The following is a 12,840-nucleotide window of genomic DNA, read 5'->3' as shown; positions in this document are numbered from 1 at the left end:
GACAGAGTGCTGAGAGATGGAGCTTGAGCCAGTACTCTGGGCACTATTGGCAGCAATTAGGTTCCCCTGGAGAAGGCCCTCAGGGGGTGCCTGGTTACTAGGCAAGATTGGAAGTTAATGAGCTAAATCATCTATTAACAGGCAAGTGGTTTAAAAAGAGCACAGGAAGGAAGTGATGGATGGGGAGGCCCGGCCTGGCCCAGCCCAGGTAAAGGGAGACCTCTGCAGAGGGAGATCTCTTCCCTCTCTTCTCTCTGGCAAAAGGGGATGATGATCATATGCCACTGTAAATAGAATTGCTGCATGGGACCATAAGGGGTGATGCTTGATATAACACAAATAAAATATACAGCGGTGATGGCTACAAACTGGAGGTGTTAGAGCCATTTGTGCAGGAAGAAGGGAGCAAAGGGTCAGACGCCCTGTCACAGGGCCCTACCCCATAATTCACATTTTAGAGCTAACCCCTGCCCTCTGCTGTAATGGTATGAAAGGTTGAGGGGAAAATGGGGAGAATTTAAAGTCAAGATGAAATGCATGCTTGAGCCACTCCCTTTAATTATGATTCAGTTATTTGTAACTCTCTAAGGTATCATGGCTATATGGTATGAATGAAAAGCAACAGATAACAATTTTCCAAAGTGAAAGATTTCCAGTGTTTGGGAAGAATTTGGGGAGAATCCCTTACCTCTTGACATTCCGAACAGCAGTTCCATTGTCTCAGTAACACGACATATTGAAATGAATGAAAATAGATTGTCAGGTGTTATGGATAGAGATAAACCAATAATTTGTTTAAAAAATACCAATTTTACAATAAAAGGTTTAATTTTTAAGGCTAAATAAACTGAAAGTTCAGGAGAGGCAAAGCATCCTCCCTGCAGAGGATGGGTCAAGAGGGTCTTCCAGCAGCTGGGCCCAGAGGCCCTTCATGGCCATATCCCAACACTCTGTCTATGCAAAGGTAGCCAGAGATGGCCACTTACGCTGTTTTTGGGTCTGTATTATGCCACTGAAGCAACACAAATCAGATTGAATGGGCTGAAGATCTGCTCTGTTGTCCATCTTTCTTGTAGAAATATTATAGAAATGTCACATTGTACAAATGTTCGCCACTAGAGCATTTCTTGCTTTATAAGGTGAGAGAAAATTGTTACTTTGCTAAACCAAAGAATAATAGAAGTTAGAAATGGAAAAGGTCATCTATCCAGTTCCCCCGCCTATGCAAGATTAGTCCCTGCATTACATTTTCCAGTCCTCTGTCCAGTTTAATTTTAGCTATCCAAAACAATGTGTCTTTTACTACAGCTTCATAACGTTACTATCAGGAAGATTTCCTGATACTTAACCTACAATTTCATTAATCCATATGCTACATTACTCAAATTAATAAAGTATGTGCATACATCCCATTTTACATACATTTTTGTGTCTTAGAGAAACAGTAGAAAAGTTCCCGTTCTTTCTGTCATGCATGAAATCATGCATTTTCTGCATGGGTATAAGTTGTCTCTCCTTTGAATAAACTTTAAAGATTCTAATATTTTCTTCTATAGGAACTGGAGGCAGAAAGAGTCAAGCTGATGGAAGAAGTGACATCTAACAAGAGGAAAATGCAGGATCTTGAAGACAGTCTTCTCTTCCGTCTAACTAGCACAGAAGGGTCTCTGGTTGAAGATGAATCTCTGATAGAAGTCCTAAGAATCACTAAAATAACTGCAGAAGAGGTGGCTTTTGAATAAATTGGGGATATATTTTGTTATTTAAATATTGTATGAACAGACGTGCCTCTTTACAGTTTATAATACTACCTAATATCTGACTGTATAACAAATAAATAATCTAATTAGCCCTGGCAGGAATCAATTTTAATGGCTAAAGATCAATAAACACCAGTTTCAACAGATTCACTGAAATCTGGGGAAAAACATCAATTGATAAAAGTTGGCACAAGTGTACCTCCTTCCCGCTGCAGCACCTTGTGCCTCCAAGGATCGTGTGTCATCAGCCCTGTAGCAGAGTACAGGGAGCTCAGGACCTGCTCACTCGCTCCTATAAGAGCTGAGCTGCAGAGGGCTCCCTGCACCGCCCCCAGGGTTGCTGACACATGATTCCTGGAAGCATAAGGTGTGTTGGGTGGGGGTGAGTGGGGAAGGCTGTGGTCCTGGCAGGGCAGAGCAGAGACCCCCCAGCCAGGACTGGAAGGGGGAGGAAGAGAAGCACGAGTCCACGGCAGGATCCTTCAGCAGTTGGGGTGGCCTCCCCTGTGGCTGGGGGCTCCTCCTCCGCCTCTTCTTCCTGTCAATATTGCCTGAGGGGGGTCTCTGCTCTGCCAAGCTAGGGTCACAGCCTCCCACTCACAGCTGCAGGGATCAGGTGTCAGCAGCACAGGGAGCCCTCTGCAAGCCTGCCTTGCGTTCTCTATAGAAAATACAACTCTGGCGGGGCACATTTTAATAAAATAATGCCTAGTGGGCCCAAGCAGTATCAAACCACACTGTGCTTGTGGTTGTGCAAACACATATGAAGACACAGTGCCTGCCCTGAAGCTCTTACAATAAAAAGTAAAATTTAAATAAAAATACTGTTATCTTCTTAATCAATACCTTTCTTTCTATCTTTGCTGTATAAATCGCAAGTGACACAATATAATCTACATGGTCTTTCAATGTATTTTAAGGTGAGTGAAAAGTTAAATGTTGCAGCAGAGACAGAGGTGAAAATCAACAATGCACGTGAAGAATATCGTCCAGTTGCTTGTCGTGGCAGCATCCTTTATTTCCTAATTGTGGAAATGAGCTTGGTAAATGTAATGTACCAAACATCCTTAAGGCAATTCCTTGGCATTTTTGATCTATCGGTGGAAAAATCATTGAAATCTCAGATCACAGCCAAACGAGTAGCCAACATAATTGAGCATCTCACCTATGAAGTATACAAGTACACTGTGCGAGGGCTGTATGAAAATCACAAGTTCCTCTTCACATTGCTCATGGCACTGAAGATTGACTTGCAGGTCAAGAAAATTTCTCACAATGAGTTTCAGACACTCATCAAAGGTAGTTTCTTTAATATGTTCCCATTTAAATATATCCATGAGTTGTCAAACCAGCACTTTGCAATATTTATACTACCAATATTTTGTGCCTTCCATCCAGGGATCTCAGTATCCATTAGTTAAGGATTCCATGGTGGTGGCATTAAGCTATCAGCCTTGGTGGGGTGGTGGTGCAAACAGCTACTGTGCCTTCTGGCATGCAAGAAGAGGATGAGCATTGTGATGCCCTTGACAAGGATGCATCAAGTGCTTCCTCGTTCTAGGCCAGGTTTTCTGGCCTAGGTGAAGGAGGATGAGAATGTCCTCAGACCCTCTCTCCTTCTGCTCTGGGGGCTTTCATGCAGCACCCTATTTGGTAGGCAATTATTCCCACTTTGCAGATGAGGAAAAGGAATAATGGAGAAATTAAGTTAACAGCCCTGTGGACTGCTGAGAACCTTTAACTTCTACCCTTCAGGAGGCATTGTGCACTTCAGAGTCATGACCTAAGAGCCCAGATCTCTTGACTCCTCCTCCATGTTAATACAAGACCACCTTTTCTCCCTTCCATTTTGTGGACTTTGGGTTATAAACAATCCTTCTGAATTAACGAAGTTTTGCAATGCAGTTTTGGGAGTCCAAATTTCTGTTTGCAAATTCCACAAGATTGTTACTACTAAGAGTTAAGTACTTTGCTGACTCATAATTTTTGGCTTAAATAATGTATGCTTTCTTCACAATGCTTTTCATCTTGCAGGAGGTGCAAGTTTGGATCTCAACTCTGTACAACCGAAGCCAAAGAAGTGGATCCTTGACATGACATGGCTCAATCTTGTACAGTTATCCAATATGTACCCTTTTAATCAACTTCTGGGGCAAGTTACAAGGAATGAAAAAGCCTGGAAATCCTGGTTTGATAAAGAAGCGCCTGAAGAGGCTCCTCTTCCTGATGAGTATGACAGTTTACTGGATACATTCCGTAAACTGCTCCTTATCCGTAGCTGGTGCCCTGATCATACCATTGCTCAGGTGAGAAGGAGAGATTTAATGTATGGTATAAGCCATAAGCGAGCATTATTGGTACAAGTTTCTTTGGTTTTGCAACAAAATATATGGTAGAAATCCAATTGCCCGTTCCGAAGGTTTGGAAATATTTTATGGATACTTTTTACATAGCGGTTATAACAAATTAAAAAGGAATGTGTAATTAATTTGTTAAAGCTATTATATTGCTTTATGTGCCAGGAAGGATTACACAGTGGCACAGCTATACAGTATGGTCCGGAAATTTGTACAGCTTTTGTGGTTCTTCACATAAGAAGACACAGTCTCATTTCTTCACTTAAGTGGTGGAAAGAGAACAGTTCAGTTTGAATTTCTGAAAGGCACATTGCAAATATGAAACAGGTTGACACAAAGCAATTTTCTTTTTTTTTAATTGCCAGCAAACTGATAAATCTGTTATTTGTACAGCTCTAATCACGTCCCTTCCACTCTCACTCCAAATTCTATGCCTGTAGCCAGACTAAAGAGGAGCATCTCACTTCTCCTATCTCATCTATCATTATTCCAATTCCTACAGGTAAATTGTGGAGTAGCACCCCTTCTTATCTAGAGGACACCCATCACTCCACGTTTTCCCCCAAGGCCCCACACGCACTCCGCCCCTCCCCTGAGGCTCCTCCCCACCCCTCCCCCACTCCTCCCCTACACCCAGGAGCCACTGAACAGCTAATTGGCATTGGGCGGGAGGCGCCAGGGCAGGATGGGATGGAGCTGATTGGCGGGGCCCACCGAACAGTTGGTCGGTGGGTGGCTGATGGATGTGAGCACAAAGGAGCATGCACAGAATTGGTGCTCATGATCTAGTGATTGCTCCACCATAATATCTGTATATCCCAGGCCTAGATGCACAAAACGAGTTAGACATTTTGGCACTCAGCATTGCAATGCCAAACTTTTAGGCACCTAGAAAATCATAGGAACAACATTGTGATCCACAAAGCTTGAGTTAGGAACCTAGGTTCCCTGTACATGGAATGGGGAGAGATAAGCGCCCAATAATGCAATCCACAAAAGCCAGCATACTCGATGGGGAGCAATCTAAGCTATCCAGTGGGAGATGCCAACAAGCGAAGTGTGTCCTAACCTCTGTCCCTCTTTTGGAGATAGGCATCTAAGTCCAGGCTGCAGAGAGACACCTATCTCTACTGCTGATCCACAACCTGGAATCCTTCTCATGCAGTTAGGCAGCTTAGGTGTAGAAGGAGCCTGAGAAGGGACGCTCTGTATATCACAATTGCTCCCAGACCATGGACTCTCATTCTGCCAGGGGAAGAAACTCTGAGTCTGGATGGTGTATCCATCCTCTTCAGCATTTGAAACCTAGCAGGTGGTTCTGTCCTCACTGATCAGGATTCTTTGTGGGGTAAATCCCCTGGCCCAGTCCACCAGAAAATAAGGTCCACAGTTCCCTCTTGCATTCTCAAGTGTGCAACTGAACCACTTGGCAAGGAGTCTGGCATTCTTTCCAAATCTCCTTCCTTCCGTGAGGAGGATTTGAGAACCCTCAGGAGTGTTTCTCTCCATTTCCTGGCCAATGGCAGAGTAGAGATGAGGGGTCCAGGCTGTAATCAAGTCAGCAAGAAGAAGTTATAGAATTTCCACTCTTAGAAGGGATGACCATCACTTCCTCTTCCATGAAGACAAGGCCCTTTTGCATACTGCAGAAACATTCGTTACAAAGACAAACTCTTTATTCCATGTATCATAGAAGAGCATTCTTCTTTTGAAAGAAAGAGCACGGCACATGCTGGATGTGAAAAGAACAGTTAAAATATACCTTAGTGGAACCGAACAGTTAAGAAAAAATACCTCTATTCACTTCCTTTCTCCCTATATTCTGGGGTCTGAAAGTTTCTAAATCTCCCACAGTCAGCTGGATAAACTGCATCACCAAAGTCTATACAGTGTAACAGACCCAGACCAGTGGGGTACAGGAGTTTGGTAGAAGGCAAATACTGGCCACTGGATAAACAGTTTTCTGTTCCCTGAGTGACCAGAGCAGGGGATGCCCTAGAGCAATCAAGAACCTGCTAGAACCAATTAAGACAGGCACGCTAATCAAGACACCTGGAACCAATTAAGAACTTTCTAGAATCAATTATGGCAGGCAGGCTAGTCTAAACACCTGGTTTTAAAAGGACCTCCCATCAGTTAGTAGGGGAGTGCACAAGGAGTGAGAACGTGTGCTGCTGGAGGACTGAAGAGTTCAAGCTTGATCCAGCTTCGGGAGGAAGATCCTGCAGTGAGGATAATGAAGGTGTTGAGGGAAGGCCATGGGGAAGTAGCCCAGGGAGTTGTAGCTGTCACACAGCTGATACAGGGAATATTGTTGACAGCTGCTGTCCACAGGGCTGGTCTGGAACCTGGTGTAGGGGGTGGGCCTGAGTTTCCCCCATCCTCCCAACTCCTGATCAGACAGAGGAGGAGTTGACCTGGTCTGTGAGAAACACCAGAAGGGAAGGTCTAAACTGGAAAGGGATCTGGTCTGTCCCCGACCCACTAGGGATACAGAGACTGTGCAGGTTGTTCTATGTTTCCCCTATGCTGGCCAGTGATGAGGTTAGCTGAGTGGACGGCAAGTTTGAGCTACTAGCAAAAGCGGCCAAACTGAGGGATGCCGTGAATCTTTGAGGCAAGCAAATCCGCCAATAAGTGCAGGACCCACCAAGGAAGAGGAGGAACTTTGTCACAACAGCTGTGGATAAACCAATTCTAGAAGGGTTCAGAGTCTGCCTAATGTGCTCACCAAGTCACATATCTTGGACTGGGGGAGAGGTCATGATCTGTAATGAAAAATTTAGTTCCCTGTCAGCCCATTCACACCCAAGATAAGTCCTTCCGGGTGCTTTTGTAATGAGACTCTTCAAGATTCATATATATAGTTACTACACTTGAAGAGGCACTATTGTCCAAAAGGTTATGTTTTATATCCCAGTCAGAATTTACTCTTTCAAGTTAGCTTTGGAAGCACTCATGTGAAATGAGGGCAGAAAGGGCATGGGCAAGGCCCAGAGCCTTATGGATAAAATCTGAGCTGCTTCCAGAGTTTGCAGGAGAGGTGCTGCCCACATGTCTTGCACTGGGAATAGGTCAGTCCCGGAAAGGACAGCATCAGGTAAGACATTTTCTATTTAGAGCTATAATATTTGTAACTTGGGTTTAAGTTAAACTGAAAATTAAACTCAGATCTAGCTCCTCCATCCAGTCCACCAGGGCTATCTGTGAATGGTTCCTCAGTTTCCATGGTAATAGACATTGGGTTTGTGTAACACACATTGATGTGGGTAAGGGTATACAAGTAAGATTATTTAATATGTATTTGGAAATGTTTGTTGCAGGCTCGGCACTACGTTGCAGAATCTCTTGGTGTGAAATATGCAGAAGGATTTATTCTTGATATGGAAGCAATGTGGACTGAAAGTGACTGTCGAACACCCTTGACTTGCTTTTTATCTATGGGATCTGATCCCACTGAAAATATAGAGCGTCTTGCAAAATCAAAGGTATTTTAAATCGTTTTTAGTAGAGCTGCGTGAACAGTGGTAAAAATTATTGATGAATATTATGTTGAATTAGAAATTGAATTTTGATTTGCAGTGAGCTCATCCCTTTTTGTCACTTTTCACATGCATTCATATGAGCACACTTTGGTTCATGCCTTTGTTCTTGGGAAATGGATTTTGGGTCTGTTCTACTTTTCCCAGTCAGTTTGTACAAAGAGACAGCTGTTTCTGTGCCAGAGATCACCATGAAGTATCTAGTTGTAACAAAAAAGCAGTGCTGGTGGTGTATATTGTTATCTTTTGTTTGTTCTGTGAACTGATGGCAGTTACAGTTGGAAATAGAACAATGTTTAATTAATCCAGCAGGTGAACAGATTTGTGAAAATGTTCCTCAGAAGCCTGGCCTATGCCCTGATGTGGAGGGTGTTTTGGGGAACCGGACCCATCTTTCTTAACTATAACTGTACATACACACGCCATAGTTCCCAATTAATTTGTGTCAGTGACTGCAGTGAATGATGAAAGACAAAAGGAAACTGGAGACCATAACATTCAATACATTTGCGTGGTAGATACATGAAAAATTGCTTACCAACAGCACAGCATCATTGGAAAGGGTTGTGGTCCCTTGTATTTATGGTTCAAAATGTAGATATAAACATGAATTTACCAAGAAGAAATTTTCACCTGAATAACAGATTCCCATTATACTGCCTCCCTATGAGAATGTATATGAGACTCTGGCCAAAATTTTCAAATAAAGATGTATAATGTTATAAAAATTGAGTAAGAGTGGCCTGATATTCAAAGTGCTGAGCACCCATAGATCTCATTAGCTTCATTCGAACCTCTGGGTGCTTAGCACCTTTGAAATTCAGGCCACCGTTATTTAGGTGCGTAAATAAGATATAGATTTAAGGGTCTAACTTTAGGAACACAAGTTGGATTACTCTGGGTATGATCCCTATCCCAAAGAATTTACGGTCTAGGAAGCTAACTCACAATCACTGGGTGGGGAAGGGAGGCAGTTGGAGTGAGCAGGGGGATATGGCATCCTTCTTCTTAGCTCCAATTTTTTATTTTTAAATAGAGGTTGTGAACACACCCCTGAGACAGGGACTAGTATCTGTATCTTTGTTGGAAGCAGTGCATTTGAAGGGGTAACTTGAAAGAGACAATCTCAAAATTAAAAGCAAAATAAAACCCAGATCTTTTAGTGTGGCTCTTCAAGCTACGCTTCTTGTCCCCAGGGATCAGAAGACGCTCTTCTTTGGAGTGTAAAAGGTCCTTACTGTGATCTGACGCAGTGTGACATTTTGGGAATCACCCAGACCAGAAAGGGGTTCTGCCACCTCCTGCTCAGTTTCTTTATCCTGTGCAGCTTTGGTCCAGACCCCTGACACCAGTATCCTGCCCCCAAGCACAAGGTTTCACCCTGGCTTCCACCAGCCTAGTTACTCCCTGCAGGATGACACTAACAGGCCGTCCAGTCCTGAGTCTCCCCAAATCTGTCCTCCCCATGCTATTAACTACAAGACACTCGGACTTTTCCCCTCTGGTTCACAGCCCCTGGAGGTGTGAAACCAGCTTCCCAGACACAAGCTCTACTCAGTTTGCACACCAGAGACCTGCTTGGGGTAGAAATAAACAAAAGGTTTATGTAATAGAAATGCCACAGATTCAAAGATGAAATAAGAAAAGGAATACTTGTGGCACCTTAGAGACTAACAAATTTATTTGAGCATAGTCTCTAAGGTGCCACAAGTACTCCTTTTCTTTTTGCGAATACAGACTAACTCGGCTGCTACTCTGAAAGATGAAATAGTAAGGGAGAGGAAACTTATACAAGATACACAGAAAATAAACATAAATGTGCAAGTGTTTCACTTCCATATTAGATAAAATCCCTTTTCTAATACATTCCCTCTTCTACCTATTGCCTTTGAACAGTTTCCTAGCATACCCCTTAGACAGAGGAAGGATCCAGTGTTTCATGGACAGCAACCACCAAGTCACTGTCCTTTAGTTTCTGGATGCCTTTTGTTTCAAACCCCTTCCATTTTAAAAGGGTTCACAATTTTTTTTTCTTCAAGCATGGTGACTCTTAGTTGGGGAAATTCTAGCTGGGATGTCTCAGTGTCTTTCCAGTAACTCGAATGGCCCATCATTTGTCTTTTCCTGGGTGGTACAGTGCTAGGTGTGTGGAGCTAGTCTCAACTGGTTGTGGAGGCAGCCCCTCCCTGCCTATCTGTCCTCCATCCTGAGGGATAAGGTGGAACTGCACCACAGATTATGAGCACAGTTGTCCTTATACACGAATACATAAATTCAAAACCACAGCCTGTCTACATATCTCATAATGACCACTAAGTTTAGAACATTGCAAGCTTTCGTAAAAGACCTTGCTCAACATATTTTTATAGCACACATGGTGTACAATCAGTTGATTCAACTGCTTATTCTTTGGGGTTCAAGCCCCCTGTTCTCCCCTGTCTGGACCCTGATTGTCCCAAGGGGGTCTTGCAGGTGTTGTCCAGAAATTGATTTTTTTCAGTACTCTCGGCTGCCTTCGTGATACTTGTGATTCCATGGCCTACTGTTTTGCTGATGATAGCCTCATTCCATCCTCCCTTGCTGCCAGTAATGGCAGGTCTACACTTAAATGCTGCATCGGAGCAGCTCTCCGGTTGACATAGCGCTGTCTACACAGGGGGTTAAGGTTAGTATACCAATGTCGCTCAGGGGTGTGGATTATTCACATGTAGTTATACCGACATAGGTCTGTAGTGCCGACCTAGCCTCAGTCTCTGCTGTAGCCACTTGGAGGAAGACAAGAGATTAATCAGCCTAACCATCCTGGCTACACGAAGGTGAAAGATCATCCTGCAGCCTCCCTACACCAGGGATACGCACTCAACCCTGACACAACACAAGGCCTGGGCCTGCCCCAGAAACACCCTGGGACCCTGCCTCTCTGTGCCAGGTGCACCAAGTGTGGGGCAGGCAGGCTCAACCTGGCAGGATATAAGTATGGATGGGCTCGGTGTGGTGGGATCCAGGTGTGGGGTGAGAGGATTCTGTGTGGGACAATCTGGGTGCAGGCAGCTCAGTGGGAGGTCTAGATGTTGGGGGGGATCTGGATACACAGAGGCTCATTGGGGCAGTTCCAGATGCAGGGGAAATGGGACTCTGCCGGGGTTTCCAGGTGAAAGTGGTTGGGGCTCAGTGGAGGGGTCTGCTGTGGGAGTCTCTGCAGGGGGGCCTGGGTGCTGGGGGAGTGGGGCTTGGTGGGGTGGGGTCTGGGTGCAGCTAATTGGGGGTCAGTAGGATGAGGGTTTGGGTGTGGAGGGTTCGGGGGATGCAGGGAGGTGGGGCTTAAGGTGGGGGTTTGAGTGCAGGGAGTTCAGTAGGGGGTGGTCTGGGTGCAGGGGTGAGGGTCTGGAGGCAGGAGGTCTGGGGCAGGGAGATCCAGATGCAGGGGTTGAGGTTCAGTGAGGTGGGGTTTGGGTATGGAGGGCTAGGGGAGTTCTGTGTGTATGGGGTGAGGCTTGGTGGGGTGCCTGGGTATGGGAGGTCCAGATGCATGGGGGTTGGGCAGATGGGGGAGCAGCTTCCCATATAGTGAGCCCTCCCCCGCAGCTGAGGAGCGATGGGGGCAGGAAGCATTGGAGGATGCTGAGCTTCCTGCAGCTGGGAGAGGTTTCTGGGGATGGGTCTGACCCTGCCCCAGCCACTCCTTTCAGGGGTAGAGGAAGTCCCATCTTCTGCCTCCAGCCCAGCTGGGACTAGCAGCTGAGCCCATCTCAGGTTAGGAGCCACTGGCTGGGGTGTCCCCAGCCCTGCGGTGATTTACCTCTCCACTGGCTGCTCCGGGTTCCTGAAATGATGTACCTGTGCAGCTAGGGAGTGGTGCATGACTGCTCTTGCAGCTTCCCTTTGTTTCCCTGTCAGAAGTCATTTTTCTGCAGGGAAGCAGAGAAATCTGTGGGGGACATGAATTCTGCACACACTCAGTGGCGCAGAATTCTCCCAGCAGTAAAACTCCACAAGATTGCACTTGCAGAGGTTCTTTCTGATTGCCTCAGGGCAGCAGGGTTGCTCCCACATTAGTGGCAGGGGGTTTGGCCCCCATAAATCCTGGGGCTCTGCTGGAGGCAAGGACATCCATGCACAGAGCTTCACTTCTTATCTTGAGCCACACTTTCCTTTCCTACATCTTTTCCCCAGATAGCTCCTGATTAAACTAAATCCATACTGTCATACAGTAAACATCCCAATAACCAGATCAACATACAGTATTCATAAATCACTACAGAACTGCTCCAAATCCATCACACCTCCTGAAGATTTTCCACAGCATAAAGGGGTGTGATATATCCTTAGGGTACAACCTAGACTGCAAGACCAATGAGTCCCCTTAAACTCTGCAGCCTGGGCTGTCTCTCACAGTGCTTTGCTAGTAACAAACAGCAAACCCCTCCAGGCGCTGTGATCAAGCAGCCATCAACATGTAGAGGCACATGTCCAGCTGAATTGCATGAATGCTCTCTAAGCCACTCATGAATTGTATGCAGGGAGACCCCAGCCTCCAAGTCTTGCACCCCAGTGATGTCCTGTCTTACACTGCTCAAGACCTTCTCTTGAACAGTGCAAGCTCATTAATTAGTTCACCATTTCGTCACAGGAAAGTGGACATGCACCAGCCTTTGTATCTGAGCAGATTCCCCAACCAATTTAGACAAACTCACTGATAAGGACAAAACATTAAAATAAGTTTATTAATACAGAAAGATAGATTGTAAGTGATTATAAGTGTTAGGTACAGAGGTCAAAGTTGGTTACATAAGAAATAAAAATAGAATTGCAGTCTAACTTTAACAGACTGAGCAAGATTTGAATGAAACAGCTTTTCTTAGCTCACTGGATGTTCCAGGCACTTAATGCACAGGCTGAATTCCCTTCTCAGCCTGGGATCAATCTCCCCAGTTCTAAGTCTTTGTCTTCCAAACAATCTTCCAGGTATTGAGATGGGGGAGAAGAGAGGCTAAGAGGTGATGTCCTTGACCCTCATTTATACTTTCTCTCCAGGTGCTAGAAAGATCTTTGCTGAGACGTGGGGGGGAGGTAGCCCCCATTGTGTACATACCCTCTCTGAGAGAGTGGGATTCTTCTTGATGAGCCATCAACACGTCTGGCAGGTCCTGATGTAAATCTGTCTTGTCAGTATTAGTTGCT

General features: G+C 45.0%; 1 protein-coding gene across 1 annotated transcript in view; it reads left to right on the top strand.

The window, feature by feature from the left end:
* Positions 1-12,840, top strand: part of LOC119851672 (dynein axonemal heavy chain 5-like) — a 270,620-nt gene that overhangs the window by 199,103 nt on the left and 58,677 nt on the right. Inside the window, exons 66-69 of the mRNA XM_043508515.1 lie at positions 1,557-1,727; positions 2,681-3,059; positions 3,795-4,066; positions 7,441-7,605. Coding sequence (XP_043364450.1) covers positions 1,557-1,727; positions 2,681-3,059; positions 3,795-4,066; positions 7,441-7,605 — 987 coding nt within the window. The remainder of the gene's footprint in view (positions 1-1,556; positions 1,728-2,680; positions 3,060-3,794; positions 4,067-7,440; positions 7,606-12,840) is intronic.

Source organism: Dermochelys coriacea, chromosome 2 (genome assembly GCF_009764565.3).
Source record: "Dermochelys coriacea isolate rDerCor1 chromosome 2, rDerCor1.pri.v4, whole genome shotgun sequence".
NCBI classification, from domain to species: Eukaryota; Metazoa; Chordata; order Testudines; family Dermochelyidae; genus Dermochelys; species Dermochelys coriacea.
This window is presented reverse-complemented; position numbering and strand designations above follow the sequence as displayed.